This window comes from Ranitomeya variabilis, chromosome 3 (assembly GCF_051348905.1).
Source record: "Ranitomeya variabilis isolate aRanVar5 chromosome 3, aRanVar5.hap1, whole genome shotgun sequence".
NCBI classification, from domain to species: Eukaryota; Metazoa; Chordata; class Amphibia; order Anura; family Dendrobatidae; genus Ranitomeya; species Ranitomeya variabilis.
The window spans coordinates 277288600-277311567 of record NC_135234.1 but is presented as its reverse complement, the minus strand read 5'-3'; the positions used below and the strand labels follow the sequence as shown (position 1 = coordinate 277311567).

The following is a 22968-nucleotide window of genomic DNA, read 5'->3' as shown; positions in this document are numbered from 1 at the left end:
TTCCACTGTTTTTTTACACCGGTTTCATGCTGGTTTTATTGGGTGTCCCGTCCTTAAAAAAAAATTAACAGTGCCATATTAAAACTTGTTGGTCTGTGCAATTTTTTCTAACTTTTTTTTTTTTTTTTTTAAAGTTTTCTAGCTACGGGTGAATCTATGACTTCGCTCCATTATCAGTTCAGGCTGGGCATTTCAACTATCTCTGGAATAGTGAAGGACACATGTCGGGCTGTTTGGACCACTTTGCAACCAGAGTATATCCCCCAACCATCCATGGAAATCTGGTTGCGAAGTGCTGAAGAGTTTCAGCAAATTTGCAATTTCCCAAATTGTGTGGGTGCAGTTGACGGGAAACATATAAGGATTGCGAAACCGGCAGGAACAGGATCGGAGTATTATAATTATAAGAAGTATTTCTCCATCGTCCTTATGGCTATTGCAGATGCCAACTGCAGGTTCCTTGCCGTGGACATCGGAGCATATGGACGGTCCAACGATTCGCAAGTTCTTAAAAACTCTCCGATGGGTCGTTGCCTTTATGGAGAGAGCTACGATTTACCGCAAGCCAGACCACTGCCAGGAACAAATGACCCAGCCCTGGAATATGTTTTTGTAGGTGATGAAGCCTTTCAACTGTCGCCGCACCTACTGAAACCGTACAGTAGCCGGAACTTAAACCATACCAAGCGGGTCTTTAATTACCGGCTTACTAGAGCACGAAGAGTAGTGGAGTGTTCCTTTGGCATATTGACGGCGAAGTGGCGAGTTCTGCTGACGGCTATCAAGCTGAAAACAACAACTATAGACGAGGTAGTTAAAGCCTGTGTGGTGCTCCACAACTTTGTCCTGTCAAAGGAGCCCGTTTCCTTGGATGATGAAGAGTTGGAGACCACCTTGTGGGACTACCGCAGCAGCTCGGTTCGCTCTACAAGTTCAGTTACAAGGATGAGGGACCAGTTTGCCGATTATTTTGTCTCACCTGTCGGGCGGATCCCGTGGCAAGACATGATTGTGTAACCTGTTTCCCATGTGTTACCTGTTTCCCATGTGTTTTGTTTATGTAAAAAAAAGTGTTTCTGCCCCCCCCCAAAAAAAAAAAGGCCTAAAAGCGTGGTTTTCTTGCTAGTAAAATCATTATGTTATACCTTTTACATGTCTGGTGTTTGTTTTTATTAAACCTTTTTTTATTATATTACCTTAATAAATCCACACACACACAAAGAGTAGAATTGTAATCAGAATTTTATTTTAACTCTTTTTTTTTTTTTGTTTTGCCAAAAAAATAGATTTTTATTTACCAATTTTTAAAAAAAAAAAATTTGCACATTTTTTTAAATAATATTTACATTAACACTTTACAAATCTTCAAAGTGTTGGGTGGAGATATGAGAGGAGGGGGGGCAGGAAGTTTGGACCACGTCGATAGGTGGGGAAACCCTACTTGTTTGGGGTGCAGTGGAAGGGGGGGTTAAACCAAGAGGCTGACCAGAGGGGGGTGGTGTTGGGGTAGGGGGAAGAGAAAAGTTGAGTAACGAAAACATTGGGGAAGTAATTTGGTCTGGGGGCCGGGATTGTTTTGGGGACTGGGTAGGGTAGTGGGACTGGGTTGGGTAATGGGGCTGGCGTGGGGTTTGGTAATGGTGCTGGTGTGGGGATTGGAGCTGGGTTTGGTAATGGTGCTGGTGTGGGTATTGGGGCTGGGTTTGGTAATGGGGGGTATGGTGTGTAAATGTGGCCTGGGGTGGAATTGGAGTGGAGGTGTGGGGAGGTGTGTGGGTAGATTCATTAATGGCCTGCAGTGCAGCATTATGGCAGGTATTCATTACCCGCATCTGTTGCTCAAAAGAAAGCTTCTCCATGCTAATGAGCATGGATTGGAAAAAAAGATTGGCCGGATCGGGACTTACAGCTGAATGCAGCCTATCCAAGCGACTACTGGTTTCACGGCTTGTTTCACTGATGCGTGACTGCACCATGTTGAAACCAGCAGTCACTTGCTCTCCCAAAATTTTGAAAGAGCCTTGGAAGGATGCATTCAGGTGTAAGAACTCAGGAGCATAGCTCCTTTCCTGACCCCTCTGTCACTGCCGCCACGAACCTAATGGTGGTGTCGAGGTGGCAGGATCAGAGGGGTGGGGTAAAGGGAACGCTAACTGTTCAGCATCAGATGCGAGCAATGAAGCCTGCAATAATGCTCCACTGCTTGGGGCGGATGAAGTGGAGGGGACAGAGGGGTCAGAGGAGGGGACAGAGGGGTCAGAGGAGGGGACAGAGGTGTGGGGCCTACCGACGTGGCCCTCAGTGGCGGACTCAGGAGGGATCGCTCCAGAGGGCGCAGAGGAAGATGCAGGCGCCCGGTGGCTGGAGAAGGTGCTGTGAAAGAAAAAAAAAAAAAAATTAATACAATGGAATGAAAAAGCCCTGACTGAAAGCAAACTAAGTAGACAGGTTAACATGGTTATTAGTGGGCTGTAGAATACTTACACTCTGCTTAGCATGGTTCGCCTCAGGAAGGAGAGGGCCTGGCCATATTTATATTTGCTCCTCTTCCTTCCTGCAGAGCCACTCGGGGCCTTCATCTCATCGTTGAATTCCCTCTTAAAGCGATCCCTCAGTGACCGCCACCGCTTCCTAATCTTTCCAACTGTGAAGACAAGAATCAAAAGAAAAAACAAAAAATTGGTAAATGCAATACATTACAGTCAGCTCAAAACATCACTGGAAAGTGAATACTTACCTAGTTTGCTCTGCTGCTGAGGATGAAGGCTCTCCCGCCTTGGAAACAGGTTGCGACACACTTCGTCCCAGAGCCGACGGGTGACACCGGTATCAGCATGCCTGCGGTCAGCCATGTTCCACAGCGGCTCCCGCTCGCGAACCTCATCGATGAGACAATCGATGTCATCATCATCCTCATCCTCTTCTGCGGGAGCACGCTGTGAAGCCTGTGTCAAAAAAAAAAAAAAAAAAAATTAGTACACTGAAATACTAAAGTACCAATAGAATCCCCCTCCCCCCCAAAAAAAAAAAAACTCACTGATGGCCGACCGCGGCGACGAGTCCGCCGACTCTGGGAGCGTGTGGGAGAGCCTTCAGCGGCAGCAGCAGCAGCCTGAAATAAAGTAAACAAATTCTCAGTTAAGGTAGGCAGGTGTTTAGTAATCTGTTTTGTGTATGGTGCAGTGTGATGTGCGAAGCAACTGTTTCACCACTACTTACACTTGGTTCCTCCTCCACTTGCATCTCTCCACCCATCTCGCCCCCTTCTGACAGCTCCTCATCTGATTCAGCTTCCTGTAGAAACATAATTTATGCATGTGGTTAGACATCAAAATGTAATTTTAAAAAGCGAAAAAAAATAAACCCATTTTTTGTGTTAACTTACCGATACACGCTGTTGCTGTGGAGGAGGGCTGTCAGAAGAGGACATTGTTTTGTGGTCCTGGTGGGCAGCGGCTGTGGTCCTGGTGGGCAGCGGCTGTGGTCCTGGTGGGCAGCAGCTGTGGTCCTGGTGGGCAGCGGCTGTGGTCCTGGTGTTTCTGTAAGTTAAAGAGACACTTGCAATCTGCTCGACACATTGAAGTAGCAGATTGGGGGTCTTCAAAACTTACTTCTAAAACTTCTGAGCTGTGGTCCTGGTGGGCAGCGGCTGTGGTCCTGGTGGGCAGCGGCTGTGGTCCTGGTGGGCAGCGGCTGTGGTCCTGGTGGGCAGCGGCTGTGGTCCTGGTGTTTCTGTAAGTTAAAGAGACACTTGCAATCTGCTCGACACATTGAAGTAGCAGATTGGGGGTCTTCAAAACTTACTTCTAAAACTTCTGAGCTGTGGTCCTGGTGGGCAGCGGCTGTGGTCCTGGTGGGCAGCGGCTGTGGTCCTGGTGGGCAGCGGCTGTGGTCCTGGTGGGCAGCGGCTGTGGTCCTGGTGTTTCTGTAAGTTAAAGAGACACTTGCAATCTGCTCGACACATTGAAGTAGCAGATTGGGGGTCTTCAAAACTTACTTCTAAAACTTCTGAGCTGTGGTCCTGGTGGGCAGCGGCTGTGGTCCTGGTGGGCAGCGGCTGTGGTCCTGGTGGGCAGCGGCTGTGGTCCTGGTGTTTCTGTAAGTTAAAGAGACACTTGCAATCTGCTCGACACATTGAAGTAGCAGATTGGGGGTCTTCAAAACTTACTTCTAAAACTTCTGAGCTGTGGTCCTGGTGGGCAGCGGCTGTGGTCCTGGTGGGCAGCGGCTGTGGTCCTGGTGGGCAGCGGCTGTGGTCCTGGTGTTTCTGTAAGTTAAAGAGACACTTGCAATCTGCTCGACACATTGAAGTAGCAGATTGGGGGTCTTCAAAACTTACTTCTAAAACTTCTGAGCTGTGGTCCTGGTGGGCAGCGGCTGTGGTCCTGGTGGGCAGCGGCTGTGGTCCTGGTGGGTGTGGTCAGTGGCTGCGGTCCTGGTTTATCTGTTAATATGTATAATGGATCTATAGTTAGACCACCCCCTGAACTAGGTAATGTTCAATGATAAACACCCTACTAAAATGATGTCAGAAATGTTCATACAGGTGAACACCAAAAACCCCCCAAAAAGTTGCACGTTATACCATTCATTTCCATGTCCCCAAAAAAATTTTTTTTAAATGTTAACACTATGAAAAAATGTATTTGACACATTTTATTTTAAAAAAATAACCTCCCCCCCAAAAAAAAAAAATAAATAAATAAATAAATTTACAGGTTAACCTTTATTAAAAAAATGAGCCCTCAAACAACCCTGTATTGCATGTGTAACCATTGGTACATACACCAGTTTTAAATTTACCTTTATGAAATAATACTACGGACATTTTTTTTAATAAACATTTTATTATTTTTTTTATTTATTTTTTTTTAAAAATCACAATTAGGAGCTGACATGCTCTTTATTTTAAATACAAGTACTTCAACTGCAAATGGTTATAACTGTAATTAAAATAAAATCAACACTTATTAAATAGAAAAAACCCACACTCTCACATTCAAACCACAAGCTGCAGACCGCTAGACTTTTTTAAAAAACACATCAGATTTAAAAAAAAAAAAAAAAAATACATTTAAACCACATGCTGCACAGACCACTATACAGTCAATACATCAGAAAAAGGCAAATAACCAATTACAGCATGGACAAATGCACATGCAATCAACAAGACGCACACAAAAAACATGCATGGTATGTGTCCACATTCCGGATCGCATCAGAATTTGGTCAGGATTTCCCATCAGTATTTGTAAGCCAAAACCAGGAGTGTAAAAATTAGGTAAAGTATAATACGAAAACAGGCACACTTTTGCTTTTATCACCCACTCCTGGTTTTGGCGTACAAATACTGATGGAAAATCCTGACCACATCCTGATGCAATCCTGCACATGGACACATACCCTCCCACATGAACAGGCATAAAATTGGCAAAGGCATAAAAAGGTGCAGACACCATGATACAAAAGCACACAGCCGTACAAAAATACACACATGCACGCACATAGCTTTATGCAAATGCACATATGTACAACAAAGGCAGAAAGGTGAACCCAATCAGAAGACGCATACACACACACACACACACACATACAAAAGGCTGACAATCCTTTGGCTGAAGCAGCAGGTCTTCACAGTGGCTGGAATCAGGCTGCATCTGGACTCTAGCATGGCACTGGCTGGTGCAGGACGATGGCAGGCCTCAGGTTCTCTTCAGGTTTTAAGCTCTTTCTGTAGTCAGTACCTCATATACACACACAAATGCACAGGCACACAGATGCACACAAATATTGCAATACTCACACTGGCTCTATGGTGGCTGGAGTCCTGTGGCTGTCCTATGGCTGGCTCCTGTGGCTGGAGTCCTATGGCTGGCTCCTGTGGCTGGAGTCCTGTGGCTGGCTCGGGTCTTGTGGCTGGCTGGGGTCCTGTGTCTGTCTCCTGTGGCTGGCTCTATGGTGGCTGGCTCCTGTGGCTGGCTCCTGTTGCTGGCTGGGGTCTTGCTGGCAGTCTGGAGTCTTGGTGGCAGGCTTCTTCTCTGTAGGCTTCTTGCTGGCATATGTGGGGTTGAAGGCCCAGGCCAGGTTTATATAGATTTGGGGGTGTCTGGCCAATTGGCAACAAAATACTTCTTCTGAGCATGCTCAGTGTAAAAAAAACGTATTGCAGCGCTGTATTGTGTCGTACGACGTGTCCCGACGCATCCGTCGCTCATAGGCTTCCATTGCAGCCAACGACGTATGCCGCAGTATGCGTCGCGACACGTTTTTTAGGCGGAGACAAAAAACGTTACAATCTACGTTTTTTTGAGACGACGTGTCGCCAAATTTCGACGCATCCGTCGTAAAACGTACACGACGTATGCCAATCCGTCGCCATACGTCGCCAATACAAGTCTATGGGAAAAAAACGCATCCAGCAAAAAGTTTTGCTGGATGCGTTTTTTCTGAAAAAAGACGTTTTGAAACGTAATGCAGTTAACGCTAGTGTGAAAGTAGCCTTAATGGAAGAATTGCAGCCTAAAAAACATACGGTACCTTCGACATGGATACCAAGGCCAAGTGACTCATCTATTTATGAAAAGATAAGAAGATGGGAACAGGTTTTCTGAAACGATGAGTCAAAGTTTGAAATATTTGTCTGTAATAGAAGTTTCTAAGGTGCTTTTAGTGCTTGCTGAAAGTATGGAGAGCAGTACAATGAATGTCTCTAGGTAACAGTGAAGCATGGTGGAGGTTCCTTGCAGGACAATGGGGTTCATTTCAGCAAATGGAGTTGGGATTTGGTCAGGATTAATGATGTTTTCAATGAGAAATACGGGCAGATACGAGCTTCTCACTAAATTGAATATCATCATAAAGTTAATTTATTTCAGTTATTCAATACAAACCGTGAGTCTCTTATTTTATATAGAGTCATTACAAACAGACTCTATTTCAAGTGTTTATTTCTGTTATTGTTGATGATTATGGTTTACAGCCAATGAAAACCCAAACATCATTATCTCAGTAAATTAGAATACTTAATATGCAAATTGCCTCTTCAGAAAAAAAGAGGACTTGAACTCTATAGCGCCACCTGTTGGAAGTAGCGATCCTACTAGAATACATTATAATACTTAATAACACCAGCTTGAAAAATGATTTTAAAATCCGAAATGTTGACCTACTAAAATGTAGGTTCAGTAAATGCACACAATGCTTAGTTGGGGCTCCTTTTGCATCAATTACTGCATCAATGCCGTGTGGCATGGAGGCAATCAGCCTATGGCACAGCTGAGGTGTTGTGGAAGCCCAGGTTGCTTCGATAGCAGCCTTCAGCTTGTCTGCATTGTTGGGTCTGGTGTCTCTCATCTTCCTCTTGACAATACCCCATAGATTCTCAAGTTTGCTGGCCAATCAAGCACAGTGATACTGTTCTTTTTAAACCAGGTACTTTTGGCAGTGTGGACAGGTGCCAAGTCCTGCTGGAGAAAGGAATTTCCATCTCCACAAAGCTTATCGGCAGAGTGAAGCATGAAGTGCTCTAAAATTTCCTGGTATATGGCTGTTCTGACTTTGGTCTTGATAAGACACAGTAGACCTACACCAGCAGATGTCATGGCTCCCCAAACCATCATTGATTGTGGAAACTTGACACTAGACCTCAAGCAGCTTGGATTGTGTGCCTCTCCACTCTTCCTTCAGTCTCTGTGTCCTTGATTTCCAAATGAAATGCAAAATTTACTTTAATTTGAAAAAATTTACTTTAATTTGAAAACAACACTTTGGACCACTGAGCACCAGTCCAGTTCTTTTTCTCCTTGGCCCAGGTAAGACACTTCTGGCGTGGTCTATTGGTTATGAGTAACTTGACACAAGAAATGTGACACTTGTAGCCCATGTCCTGGATATGTCTGTGTGTGGTGGCTCTTGAAGCAATGACTCCAGCAGCAGTCCGCTCCTTGTGAATCTCCCCTAAATTTTTGAATGGCCTTTTCGTAACAATCCTTTCAATGCTGCAGTTATCCCGGTTGCTTGTGCATCTTCTTCTACCACACTTTTTCCTTCCACTCAACTTTCCATTAATAAGCTTGGATACAGCACTCTGTGAACAGCCAGCTTCTTTAGCAATTACCGTATATACTCGAGTATAAGCCAAGATTTTCAGCCCATTTTTTTAGGCTGAAAGTGCCCCTCTTGGCTTATACTCGAGTCACCCCCACCGGTCTGTCTCCCGTCACCCCCACCGGTCTATCTTCCCTCTCCCCCCGGTTCGTCTCTCTGTCACATCATACTCACCTGCTGCCTGTGTTCAGCGGTCACGTGGTACCGCTCATTAAAGTAATGAATATGGATGCGACTCCACTCACACATAGGGGTGAAGCGCATATTCATTACTTTATTCAGCGGTACCAGTGACCTCAGCGGACACAGGAACAAGCTGCCGGTGCCGGAGAGACCATCGCATCAGAAGCAGGGACGTACAGACCGCGCCAGGAGGGCGAGTATGACGGGGAGGGTGAGCCATGCGATATACACCTGTCCCCGATCCACCGCCTGGCTCTGTCTTCTGCATCCTCTGGCTGTGACATTCAGATCAGAGGGTGTGATGATGTGTTTAGTGCCCCCCCCTGCCTGAACAATCGCTGCAGAGACCCGGAAGACGGAGCGGAGCTCGGCGGTGGAACGGGGACAGGTGAATATTGCAAGTGACTGTGTCACTTCTCAGGACAAAAGGTGAGTATGTAATTTTTTTTTTAAATCGCAGCAGCAGCAGCATATTATTATTTATTATTTTAGCACCATTTACTCTATAGTGCTTTACATATGAGAAGGGGTATACATAATAAAAAACAAGTACAGTAATCTTACACAATACAAGTCATGACTGGTACATGATGAGAGAGGACCTTGCCCGCGAGGGCTCACAATCTACAAGGGAAGGGTGAGAATACAGTAGGTGAGGGCAGAGCTGTCAAGACAGAGACAGAGAGTCAAGTGAGATGAGGGAAAGATGAATTCTGTTTTATCCATATTAAGTTTTAGAAATCTAGCGGAGAAGAAAGATGAAATAGCAGACACATTGTGGGATTTTGGTTAGTAGGGTGGTGATACCTGGTCCAGAGATGTAGATCTGTGTGTCGTCAGCATAGAGATGATACTGAAAGCCGTGAGATTCTATGAGCTGTCCCAGGCTGAAGGTGTAAATGTAGAAGAGCAAGGGCCCTAGGACTGAACCTTGCAGGACTCTGACAGATAGGGGACGAGATGAGGAGGTTAGGTATCGCGAGATCCAGGATAGGGCTAAGTCTGTGATGCCAAGGGATGAGAGGGTTTGTAATAATAGTGAATGGCCCACTGTGTCAAAGGCAGAGGACAGGTCCAGGAGGAAGAGGACAGAGTAGTGTCGCTTTGCCTTGATGGTTAATAGGTCATTGGTGACCTTAGTTAGGGCAGTTTCAGTGGAGTGGTGTGACCAAAAGCCAGATTGTAAGTGGTCGAAGAGAGAGCAAGAAGAGAGGTGGGAGGACAGTTCAAGATGGACGTGTTGTTCCAGTAGGGTTTGAGGCATAGGTGAGAAGTCATATGGGGCGATAGCTAGATACAGAGGATGGGTCAGGAGAGGGCTTTTTGAGGATAGGTGTGATTGAGGCATGTTTAAAGCTTGAGGGGAAGACACCAGTTGAGGTTTGGGATGAAGTGGGATGGGATATGGTCAAGTGCACAAGTGGTGAGATGCGATCTTGAGAGTAAAGTGGAGAGTTGATCTTCTGTAATGGTGGAAAAGTTGGTTTTGGAGGAGGAGGGCCTGACAGTTAGGAGAAAGGGCTCTGGGGGTTGTTGACCAAAACTGTCTCTGATGTTATCAATCTTCTGCTTGAAAAATAAGGGAAAGTCTTTGGCTGAGATGAGTGGAGAGGGAGGGGGTGCTGGGGAATGGAGGAGAGATTTGAAAGTGTTGAATAGCTGTTTAGGGCTGTGAAACAGAGGATATGAGAGATGAGAAGTATGTTTGTTTTGCTGCAGCGAGTGAGGCCTTGAAAGTAGTAAGGGACTGATTGATTGCGATGAAGTGCCCATTGGATTGGGATCTTTTCCATCTCTACTCAGCAGCCCTGGAAGCTCACCTTAGTTCTTTGGTCAGGCTGGTGTGCCAGGGCTGTCTGTTGATTTTGCGAGCTTTGGTATTTATTATTATTATTATACATTATTAAAGCACCATTTATTCTATGGCACTTTACATGTGAATATGGGGCAAATATAGACAAATACATTAAACATGAGCTAAAAACAAGGCACACTGGTACATAAGGAGGGAAGACCCTGCCCGCGATGGCTCAGTCTGCACGGGATGGGTGAGGATACACTAGGAGAGGGTAGGACAGGTTGTGCGGCGGTTCAGTAGGTTGAGGATCACTGCAGTCTGTACGCTTGCCGGAAGAGGTGAGTCTTCAGATTCTTTTTGAAGGTTTCTATGGTAGGCAAGAGTCTGATGTGTTGGGGTAGAGAGTTCCAGAGTATGGGGGAAGCACGGGAGAAGTCTTGGATGCGGTTGTGGGAAGAAGAGATGAGAGGGGAGTAGAGAAGGAGGTCTTGAGAGGATCAGAGGTTGCGTGTAGGTAGGTACCGGGAGACCATGTCACAGATGTATGGAGGAGATAGGTTGTGGATGGCTTTGTATGTCATTGTGAGGGTTTTGAACTGGAGTCTCTGGGCAATAAGAAGCCAGTGAAGGGCTTGGCATAGGGGAGAGGCTGGGGAATAGCGGGGAGACAGGTAGATTAGTCGGGCAACAGAGTGTAGGATGGATTGGAGTGGTGCCAGAGTGCTAGAGGGGAGTCCAGAGAGTAGGAGGTTGCAGTAGTCAAGGCGGGAGATAAGGGCATGCACTAGTGTTTTTGCGGTGTCGCGGTCATGAAATGCGCGGAGCCGGGAAATATTTTTGAGTTTGAGACGGCAGGAGGAGGCAAGGGCTTGGATATATGGCTTGAAAGAGAGGGCAGAGTCGAGGATCACCCCAAGGCACAGGGCGAGTGGGACTGGGTAAAGTGAGCAGCCATTGACATTGATGGATAAGTCTGGTGGAGGGGTAGAGTGAGATGGGGGAAAGATGATGAATTCTGTTTTGTCCATGTTCAGTTGTAGAAAGCGAGCAGAAAAGAAGGCTGAAATAGCAGACAGACCATGCGGGAGTTTGGTAAGTAAGGAGGTGAGGTCAGGTCTGGATAGGTAGATCTGAGTGTCATCGGCGTAGAGATGGTACTGCATACCGCGGGATTCTATGAGCTGTCCCAGGCCAAAGGTGTAGATGAGAAGAGTAGGGGTCCTAGAACAGAGCCTTTAGGAACACCGACTGACAAGGGGCGAAGTGAGGGGGTTGGGTGGGGGAGGGAGACACTGAATGTTCGGTCTGTCAGATATGACGAGATCCAGGAAAGGGCCAAGGCTGTGATGCCAAGATATGAGAGGATCTGTAGCAGAAGGAAGTAGTCCACAGTGTCAAAGGCAAATGACAGGTCCAGGAGAAGGAGGACAGAGTAGTGTCCCTTGCTCCTGGCAGTTATTAGGTCATTGGTGACTTTAGTTAGGGAAGTTTCAGTTGAGTGATGGGGATGGAAGCCAGACTGTAACCGATCAAAGAGGTAGCAGGAGGAGAGGTGGGAGGGCAGTTCAAGATGGACGTGTTGCTCCAGTAATTTAGAGGCATAAGGGAGAAGAGATATATGTTGTGAATTCCGTTCTTGGGCTCCTGTTATGGACCTGGTGGTTAGGTGCACCTGGAATGACCTGATGGTTAAACTAGACGACAGGACAAGCTCTGGGAAGTGGGAACTCTGCTGACCGCAAACCCTAATCCTATAACACACAAACTAGAAATAGCTGTGGAGCGTACCTAACTCTCCCTAGACGCCTCTTCACAGCCTAAGAGCTAACTACCCCTAAAGATAGGAAATAAAGCCTTACCTTGCCTCAGAGAAATTCCCCCAAAGGTAAAGGCAGCCCCCCACATATATTAACTGTGAGTTAAGAGGAAAGTCACAAACACAGGGATGAAACATGTTTCAGCAAAGGAGGCAAAACTTACTAAATAGACTGAGGATAGGAAAGGGATCTATGCGGTCAGCACAAAAAACTACAAAAAGCCACGCAGAGTGTGCAAAAAGACCCCCGCACCAACTCACGGTGCGGAGGTGCCACTCTGCACCCCAGAGCTTCAAGCTAGCAAGGAAATATCATATAAACAAGCTGGACTAGAACTTAGCAAATACTAAGAAATATATTCAGTACAAAATGAACAACAAATGAACTAGCAGGGACTTAGCTTCTGCTGGAGTAGACAGGTCATCAGAAAGATCCAAGAGAGATCTGAACCAGTACTGATACATTGACAGCTGGCATGGAGTAACGATCTGAGTGGAGTTAAATAGAGAAGCCAGCCTAGCCGCAAACGAGGGCAGCTGAGGAAGCAACCTCAGAACCAGCAGTTCCTTTCACAGCCACCAGAGGGAGTCTACAGACCGAACTCGACGAAGTACCATTCATGACCACAGGAGGGAGTTCGAGAACGGAATTCACAACAGTACCCCTCCCCCCCTTGAGGAGGGGTCACCGAACCCTCACCAGAGCCCCCAGGCCGATCAGGCCGAGCCAAATGAAAGGCACGAACCAAATCGGCAGCATGGACATCGGAGGCAACAACCCAGGAATTATCCTCCTGACCATAGCCCTTCCATTTGACCAGGTACTGAAGTTTCCGTCTCGAAATACGAGAATCTAAAATCTTCTCCACCACATACTCCAACTCCCCCTCGACCAACACCGGAGCAGGAGGGTCAACGGAGGGAACCATAGGTGCCACATATCTCTGCAACAACGACCTATGGAACACATTATGGATGGCAAAAGAAGCTGGAAGGGCCAAACGAAACGACACAGGAATAAGAATTTCAGAAATCTTATAAGCACCAATGAACCGAGGCTTAAACTTAGGAGAAAAAACCTTCATAGGGACATGACGAGACGACAACCAAACCAAATCCCCCACACGAAGTCGGGGACCCACACAGCGACGGCGGTTGGCGAAACGTTGAGCCTTCTCCTGAGACAATGTCAAATTGTCCACTACATGAGTCCAAATTTGCTGCAACCTGTCCACCACAGAATCTACACCAGGACAATCCGAAGGTTCAACCTACCCTGAAGAAAAACGAGGATGAAAACCAGAATTACAAAAAAAAGGCGAAACCAAAGTAGCCGAACTGGCCCGATTATTAAGGGCGAACTCGGCCAATGGCAAGAAGGTCACCCAATCATCCTGATCAGCAGAAACAAAGCATCTCAGATAGGTCTCCAAAGTCTGATTAGTTCGTTCGGTTTGGCCATTTGTCTGAGGATGGAAAGCCGAAGAAAAAGACAAATCAATGCCCATCTTGGCACAAAAGGACCGCCAAAACCTTGAAACAAACTGGGAACCTCTGTCAGACACGATGTTCTCCGGAATGCCATGCAAACGAACCACATGCTGGAAAAATAATGGAACCAAATCAGAGGAGGAAGGTAATTTAGGCAAGGGTACCAAATGGACCATCTTAGAGAAGCGATCACAAACCACCCAGATGACCGACATCCTTTGAGAGACAGGGAGATCTGAAATAAAATCCATGGAAACATGCGTTCGAGGCCTTTTCGGGACTGGCAAGGGCAAAAGTAACCCACTGGCACAAGAACAGCAGGGCTTGGCCCGAGCACAAGTCCCACAGGACTGCACAAAAGAACGCACATCCCGTGACAAGGAAGGCCACCAAAAGGACCTAGCCACCAAATCTCTGGTACCAAAAATTCCAGGATGACCAGCCAACACCGAACAATGAACCTCAGAGATAACTCTACTAGTCCATCTATCAGGGACAAACAGTTTCTCCGGTGGACAACGGTCAGGTCTATCAGCCTGAAACTCCTGCAGCGCCCGCCACAAATCAGGTGAGATGGCAGACAGAATTACCCCCTCTTTGAGAATACCAGTCGGCTCAGGAACTCCCGGAGAATCAGGCACAAAACTCCTTGAAAGGGCATCAGCCTTCACATTCTTAGAACCCGGAAGGTAAGAAACCACAAAATTGAAACGGGAGAAAAACAGCGACCATCGAGCCTGTCTAGGATTTAACCGCTTGGCAGACTCGAGATAAGTCAGATTCTTGTGATCCGTCAAGACCACCACGCGATGCTTGGCTCCCTCAAGCCAATGTCGCCACTCCTCGAACGCCCACTTCATAGCCAACAACTCCCGATTGCCAACATCATAATTACGCTCAGCAGGCGAAAACGTTCTAGAAAAGAAAGCACATGCCTTCATCACAGAGCCATCAGAACTTCTTAGAGACAAAACAGTCCCTGCTCCAATCTCAGAATCAACCTCGACCTGAAAAGGGAGCGAAACATCTGGCTGACACAACACAGGAGCCAAAGAGAAACAACGTTTCAACTCCAAAAAAAAACTCTACGGCCGCAGAGGACCAATTCACCACATCAGCACCTTTCTTGGTCAAATCAGTCAACGGTTTAACAACACTAGAAAAATTAGCGATGAAGCGACGGTAAAAATTATCAAATCCCAGGAATTTCTGAAGGCTCTTCACAGATGTAGGTTGAGTCCAATCATAGATGGCCTGAACTTTAACAGGATCCATCTCGATAGTAGAAGGGGAAAAAATGAAGCCCAAAAAGGAAACCTTCTGAACTCCGAAGAGACATTTAGACCCCTTCACAAACAAAGAATTAGCACGAAGGACCTGGAACACCATTCTGACCTGCTTCACATGAGACTCCCAATCATCCGAAAAGACCAAAATATCATCCAAATATACAATCATGAATCTATCCAAATACTTTCGGAAGATGTCATGCATAAAGGACTGAAACACAGATGGAGCATTAGAAAGCCCGAATGGCATCACCAGGTACTCAAAATGGCCCTTGGGCGTATTAAATGCTGTTTTCCATTCATTGCCCTGTTTTTATACGCACAAGATTGTACGCCCCCTCGAAGATCTATCTTGGTGAACCAACTAGCCCCCTTCATCCGAGCAAACAAATCAGACAGTAGAGGCAAAGGGTACTGAAATTTGACCGTGATTTTATTGAGAAGGCGGTAATCTATACACGGTCTCAGAGAACCATCCTTCTTGGCCACAAAAAAGAACCCTGCTCCCAACGGTGACGACGACGGGCGAATATGCCCTTTCTCCAAGGACTCCTTTATATAACTCCGCATAGTGGCGTGTTCTGGCACAGATAAATTAAAAAGTCGTCCCTTAAGAAATTTACTACCAGGAATCAGATTAATAGCACAATCACAATCCCTATGAGGAGGTAGGGCACTGGATTTGGGCTCATCAAATACATCTCGGTAATCTGACAAAAACTCAGGGACTTAAGAAGGAGTAGAAGGAGAATTTGACAACAACGGAACATCACCATGTACCCCTTGACAACCCCAACTGGACACAGACATTGATTTCCAATCCAATACTGGATTATGGACCTGTAGCCATGGCAAACCCAACACGACCACATCATGCAAATTATGCAACACCAAAAAGCGAATATCCTCCTGGTGTGCAGGAGCCATGCACATGGTCAACTGAGTCCAGTACTGAGGCTTATTCTTGGCCAAAGGCGTAGCATCAATTCCCCTTAATGGAATAGGATACTGCAAGGGCTCGAAGAAAAAAACACAGCGCCTGGCAAACTCCAAGTTCATTAAATTCAGGGCAGCGCCTGAGTCCACAAATGCCATAACAGAGTAGGACGACATAGAGCAAATCAGAGTAACGGACAAAAGAAATTTAGGCTGTACAGTACCAATGGTGACAGACCTAGTGAACCGCTTAGTGCGCTTAGGACAATCAGAGATAGCATGAGTGGAGTCACCACAGTAAAAACACAGCCCATTCTGACATCTGTGTTGCTGCCGTTCAGCTCTGGTCAAAGTCCTATCACATTGCATAGGCTCAGGCCTCTGCTCAGAGGATACCGCCAAATGATGCACAACCTTGCGCTCACGCAAGCGCCGATCGATCTGAATGGCCAAGGACATTGATTCATTCAGACCAGCAGGCGTGGGGAACCCCACCATAACATCCTTAAGGGCTTCAGAAAGACCTTTTCTGAAAATTGCTGCAAGGGCACACTCATTCCATTGAGTAAGCACAGACCACTTTCTAAACTTCTGGCAATATACCTCCGCTTCATCCTGACCCTGACACAAAGCCAGCAAAAAATTTTCTGCCTCATCCACAGAGTTAGGTTCGTCATAAAGCAATCCAAGCGCCAGAAAAATGCATCAACATTAAGCAATGCAGGATCTCCTGGTGCAAGGGAGAATGCCCAGTCTTGAGGGTCGCCACGTAACAAAGAAATAATGATTTTTACTTGCTGAATGGGGTCCCCAGAGGAGCGGGGTTTCAAAGCAAGAAACAGTCTACAATTATTTTTGAAATTCAGAAATTTAGATCTATCTCCAAAAAACAAATCAGGAATTGGAATTCTAGGCTCTAACACAGGATTCTGAACTACATAATCTTGAATGCTTTGTACCCTCGCAGTGAGGTGATCAACACAAGAGGACAGACCTTGAATGTCCATATCTACACCTGAGTCCTGAACCACCCAGAGGTTAAGGGGAAAAGAAAGACAAAACACACTGCAGAGAAAAAAAAATGGTCTCAGAACTTCTCTTATCCCTCTATTGAGATGCATTAACACTTTGTTGGCCAGCTGTACTGTTATGGACCTGGTGGTTAGGTGCACCTGGAATGACCTGATGGTTAAACTAGACGACAGGACAAGCTCTGGGAAGTGGGAACTCTGCTGACCGCAAACCCTAATCCTATAACACACAAACTAGAAATAGCTGTGGAGCGTACCTAACTCTCCCTAGACGCCTCTTCACAGCCTAAGAGCTAACTACCCCTAAAGATAGGAAATAAAGCCTTACCTTGCCTCAGAGAAATTCCCCCAAAGGTAAAGGCAGCCCCCCACATATATTAACTGTGAGTTAAGAGGAAAGTCACAAACACAGGGATGAAACAGGTTTCAGCAAAGGAGGCCAGACTTACTAAATAGACTGAGGATAGGAAAGGGATCTATGCGGTCAGCACAAAAAACTACAAAAAGCCACACAGAGTGTGCAAAAAGACCCCCCCACCGACTCACGGTGCGGAGGTGCCACTCTGCACCCCAGAGCTTCCAGCTAGCAAGGAAATATCATATAAACAAGCTGGACTAGAACTTAGCAAATACTAAGAAATATATTCAGTACAAAATGAACAACAAATGAACTAGCAGGGACTTAGCTTCTGCTGGAGTAGACAGGTCATCAGAAAGATCCAAGAGAGATCTGAACCAGTACTGATACATTGACAGCTGGCATGGAGTAACGATCTGAGTGGAGTTAAATAGAGAAGCCAGCCTAGCCGCAAATGAGGGCAGCTGAGGAAGCAACCTCAGAACCAGCAGTTCCACTCACAGCCACCAGAGGGAGTCTACAGACAGAACTCGCCGAAGTACCATTCATGACCACAGGAGGGAGTTCGAGAACGGAATTCACAACAGGCTCCCTCCGGTGGTTGTAAATGGCACTTTTGTGAATTCTGCCCTTGGGCTCCCTCCGGTGGTTTTAAGTGGAACTGCTGCTCCTTGGATTTAGCTTAGCAGCTGCTTCCACTGATCATCTCTCCTGCTCTGCTATTTAGCCTGGCTCTGATCTTCAGCCAGTGCCAGCTGTCAATGTTTCTTGGTTGGATTCAGATCTCTCCTTGGATTTCCTTGATAGTCGGTCCTGTTCAGCAAAGATAAGTCCTTGCGTGTTCATTTGTTGTCCTCTTGCTGTGGACTTAATCATTCAGCTCATTTTATGTTTGCTCTAGTCCAGCTTGTCAGTATTCAATATTCAGTTAAGCTGGAAGCTCTGGGGAAGCAGATTTGCCCTCCACACCGTTAGTCAGGTGTGGAGATTTTTTGTAAACTCTGTGATGGCTTTTTTTAGCTTTTAATACTGACCGCACAGTATCCTTTCCTATTCTGTCTATCTAGTTAGAAGTGGCCTCCTTTGCTAAATCCTGGTTTCATTCTGTGTATGTCATTTCCCTCTCCACTCACAGTCCATATTTGTGGGGGGCTGTCTGTCCTTTGGGAATTTTCTCTGAGGCAAGATAGCTTTCCTGTTTCCATCTTTAGGGGTAGTTAGTTCTCCGGCTGTGACGAGATGTCTAGGGAGTGACAGAAACATTCCACGGCTACTTCTAGTGTTGTGTTAGGTTCAGGAACTGCGGTCAGTAAAGATACCATCTCCTCAGAGCTCGTCCCATGTTGCTCCTTAACCACCAGGTCATAACAGTACAGCTGGCCAGCAATGTATTGAATGCATCTCAAAAGAGGGGAAAAAAAAGTTCTGAACCATTTTTTTTTTCTCTGCAGCCTGTTTTGTCTTTTTTTTCCCCTTAATCTCTGGGTGGTTCAGGATTTTGGCGCTGACATGGATGTTCAGGGTTTGTTCTCTCGTGTGGATCAACTTGCTGCAAGGGTACAGAGTATCCAAGATTGTTGTTCAGACTCCGGTTTTGGAGCCTAGAATTCCAACTCCTGATTTGTTTTTTGGGGATAGATTTAAGTTCTTGAACTTTAAAAATAACTGCAGATTGTTTTTTGCTTTGAGACCCCGTTCCTCTGGTGACCCCATTCAGCAGGTGAAAATTGTCATCTCTCTGCTGCGTGGAGACCCTCAGGATTGGGCATTCTCCCTTGAGTCAGGGGATCCGGCATTGCTTAATGTAGACGCATTTTTTCAAGCGCTCGGATTACTGTATGATGAACCTAATTCTGTGGATCAGGCAGAAAAGACCTTGTTGGCCCTGTGTCAGGGTCAGGAAGCGGCAGAATTATACTGCCAGAAATTTAGAAAGTGGTCTGTGCTCACTAAATGGAATGAAGATGCTCTGGCTCAATTTTCAGAAAGGGTCTTTCTGAAGCCCTTAAAGATGTTATGGTGGGGTTCCCCATGCCTGTTGGTTTGAACAAATCTATGTCTCTCGCCATTCATATTGATCGGCCCCTGCGCGAGCGCAAGGTTGTGCACCATATGGCAGTGTCCTCTTAGCAGAGTCCTGAGCCTATGCAATGTGATAGGATTTGGACTAGAGCAGAACGACAGGAATTCAGACGTCAGAATTGGCTGTGTTTTTACTGTGGTGATTCTGCTCATGCTATTTCTGATTGCCCTAAGTGTACTAAGAGGGTCGCTAGGTCTGTTACCATTAGTGCTGTGCAGCCTAAATTTCTCTTGTCTGTTACCCTGATTTGCTCATTATCGTCCTTTTCTGTCATGGCATTTGTGGATTCAGGTGCTGCCCTGAACTTAATGGACTTAGAGTTCGCCAGACGCTGTGGTTTTTCTTTACAGCATTTGCAGAGCCCTATTCCCTTGAGGGGCATTGATGCTACACCATTGGCTAAGAATAAACCTCAGTAGTGGACTCAGCTGACCATGTGCATGGCTCCAGCACATCAGGAAGATTGTCGTTTTCTGGTGTTGCATAATTTGCATGATGTGGTTGTACTGGGTTTTCCATGGTTACAGGTACATAATCTAGTGCTGGATTGGAAATCCATGTCTGTGACTAGTTGGGGTTGTCAAGGGGTAATGTTGTGAATTCTGTTTGTGGGCTCCCCCGGTGGTGTTTGATGGTAGTGCCACTTGTGTGCTTTCTGCTATCTCTGCTCACCTGTTGCCACCCATTAGGGGAGTTCCCTATTTAAGGCTGCTTGGCTGTTAGTCCTATGCCGGCCAACAATGTATCAGTAGCATTCTGTTGCATTCTCCTGCCTCAAGTTCCTGTTCAGCTAAGTTGAATTTTGTTTTGAGTTTATGCTAACTTCTTGTCCAGATTGCAGTAATGTGACTCGCTGCAGCTGGAAGCTCTTGTGGACAGAAATTGCCACTCTAAGTGGCATGAGTTGTCACTGGAGTTTAAAGTAATTTCTGGATGGTGTTTTTGAGTAGTGTTTTAAGTTGACCGTGAAGTAACACTTTCCTGTCCTTCTGCTATCTAGAAAGCGGACCTCTCTATGCTAAACCTGCTGTTCATCCTACGTATGTCATTTCCTCTGAACTCACCGTCAATATCTGTGGGGGGCTGCTATCTCCTTTTGGGGTACATCTCTGGAGGTAAGACAGGCCTGTATATTCCTCTGATAGGGGTAGTTAGATCTCCGGCTGGCGCGTGGTGTCTAGGGCATCGTAGGAACACTCCCCGGCTGCTTCAAGTGTTGTGTGAGGTTCAGGTCACGGTCAACTTTAGTTTCCATCACCCGAGAGCTAGTCCGTTTTGTTGTTTTTTATTTCCTTGCCATTGGGAAATCATGACAGGGTACATAGTGACGTTCCTTTGATGTCAATTTCCTCTCCCCCTCTTCTGAAGTTCCTGAGTTTTTGTCGGATTTCTAGGATGTATTTGATGAGCCCAAGTACAGTTCCCTTCCTCCTCATAGGGACTGTGATTGTGCTATTAACTTGATTCCTGGCTGTAAGTTCCCTAAGGGCCGACTTTTCAATCTGTCTGTGCCAGAGCATGCCGCCATGCGGAGTTATATTAAGGAGTCTTTGGAGAAGGGGCATATTCGGCCCTCTTCGTCACCGTTGGGAGCGGGATTCTTCTTTGTTGCCAAGAAGGATGGCTCCTTGAGACCCTGTATTGATTATCGCCTTCTTAATAAGATCACGGTCAAATTCCAATACCCTTTACCTTTGCTTTCTGATTTGTTTGCTCGGATTAAGGGGGCTAGTTGGTTTACTAAGATTGACCTTCGAGGGGCGTATAATCTTGTTCGTATTAAACAGGGTGACGAATGGAAAACTGCATTTAATACGCCCGAAGGCCATTTTGAATACCTTGTGATGCCATTCGGGCTCTCTAATGCCCCATCTGTGTTTCAGTCCTTCATGCATGATATCTTCCGGAATTATCTTGATAAATTCATGATTGTATATTTGGATGATATTTTGATTTTTTCCGACGATTGGGAGTCTCATGTGAAACAGGTCAGGATGGTATTTCAGATCCTTCGTGCTAACACTTTATTTGTGAAGGGGTCTAAATGCCTATTTGGAGTTCAGAAGGTTTCTTTTTTGGGTTTTATTTTTTCTCCCTCGGCTATAGAAATGGATCCTGTCAAGGTCCAAGCCATTCATGATTGGATTCAACCCACTTCTGTGAAGAGCCTTCAGAAATTTTTGGGCTTTGCTAATTTTTATCGCCGTTTCATTGCCAACTTTTCCAGTGTGGTTAAGCCCCTGACCGATTTGACGAAGAATGGTGCTGATGTTACGAATTGGTCCTCTGCGGCTGTTGAGGCCTTTCAGGAGCTTAAACGTCGATTTACTTCTGCCCCTGTGTTGCGTCAGCCGGATGTTTGTCTTCCTTTTCAGGTTGAGGTTGACGCTTCTGAGATTGGGGCAGGGGCCGTTTTGTCTCAGAGAAGTTCTGATGGTTCTTTGATGAAACCGTGCGCCTTCTTCTCCAGAAAGTTTTCGCCTGCGGAGCGTAATTATGATGTCAGCAATCGGGAGTTGTTGGCTATGAAGTGGGCATTTGAGGAGTGGCGACATTGGCTTGAGGGAGCCAAGCACCGCATTGTGGTCTTCACCGACCATAAGAATCTGATTTACCTCAAGTCTGCCAAGCGGTTGAATCCTAGACAGGCTCGATGGTCCCTGTTTTTCTCTCGTTTTGATTTTGTGGTCTCGTATCTTCCGGGATCTAAGAATGTTAAGGCTGATGCCCTCTCTAGGAGTTTTTTGCCTGATTCTCCGGAAGTCCTTGAGCCGGTTGGTATTCTCAAAGAGGGGGTAATTCTGTCTGCCATCTCACCTGATTTGTGGCGGGCGCTGCAGGAGTTTCAGGCTGATAGACCTGACCGTTGTCCACCGGAGAAACTGTTTGTCCCTGATAGATGGACTAGTAGAGTTATCTCTGAGGTTCATTGTTCGGTGTTGGCTGGTCATCCTGGGATTTTTGGTACCAGAGATTTGGTGGCTAGGTCCTTTTGGTGGCCTTCCTTGTCACGGGATGTGCGTTCTTTTGTGCAGTCCTGTGGGACTTGTGCTCGGGCCAAGCCCTGCTGTTCTCGTGCCAGTGGGTTACTTTTGCCCTTGCCAGTCCCGAAAAGGCCTCGGACGCATGTTTCCATGGATTTTATTTCAGATCTCCCTGTCTCTCAAAGGATGTCGGTCATCTGGGTGGTTTGTGATCGCTTCTCTAAGATGGTCCATTTGGTACCCTTGCCTAAATTACCTTCCTCCTCTGATTTGGTTCCATTATTTTTCCAGCATGTGGTTCGTTTGCATGGCATTCCGGAGAACATCGTGTCTGACAGAGGTTCCCAGTTTGTTTCAAGGTTTTGGCGGTCCTTTTGTGCCAAGATGGGCATTGATTTGTCTTTTTCTTCGGGGGGTGATTCTTTCTGCCATCTCCCCTGATTTACGGCGGGTGCTTCAGAAATTTCAGGCTGATAAGCCTGACAAGCCTGACCGCTGTCCAGTGGGAAAACTGTTTGTTCTTGACAGATGGACTAGTAAGATAATTTCTGAGGTTCATTGTTCGGTGTTGGCTGGTTATCCTGGGATTTTTGGTACCAGAGATTTGGTTGCTAGGTCCTTTAGGTGGCCTTCCTTGTCGCGGGATGTGCGTTCTTTTGTGCAGTCCTGTGGGACTTGTGCCTGGGCCAAGCCTTGCTGTTCCCACGCTAGTGGGTTGCTTTTGCCTTTACCGGTCCCTGAGAGGCCCTGGACGCATATTTCCATGGATTTTATTTCGGATCTTCCTGTTTCTCAGAAGATGTCTGTTATCTGGGTGGTTTGTGACCGGTTTTCTAAGATGGTCCATTTGGTACCTTTGCCTAAATTGCCTTCCTCCTCTGATTTGGTTCCAT

At 46.3% G+C, this 22968-nt stretch overlaps 2 protein-coding genes across 3 annotated transcripts in view; one reads left to right on the top strand and one right to left on the bottom strand.

The window, feature by feature from the left end:
* The window catches only part of ITPR3 (inositol 1,4,5-trisphosphate receptor type 3), an 825364-nt gene that overhangs the window by 438141 nt on the left and 364255 nt on the right, over nucleotides 1-22968 (top strand). The gene's annotated exons all lie outside the window — the stretch shown is intronic.
* LOC143815841 (uncharacterized) lies at nucleotides 1256-5229 on the bottom strand. The gene is made up of 3 exons (XM_077295500.1): nucleotides 2738-5229; nucleotides 2485-2644; nucleotides 1256-2373 (listed from the first exon to the last, which is right to left on the bottom strand). The coding sequence occupies exons 1-3, from the start codon at nucleotides 2850-2852 to the stop codon at nucleotides 2082-2084; spliced, it is 567 nt and encodes a 188-aa protein (XP_077151615.1). The 5' UTR covers nucleotides 2853-5229; the 3' UTR covers nucleotides 1256-2081.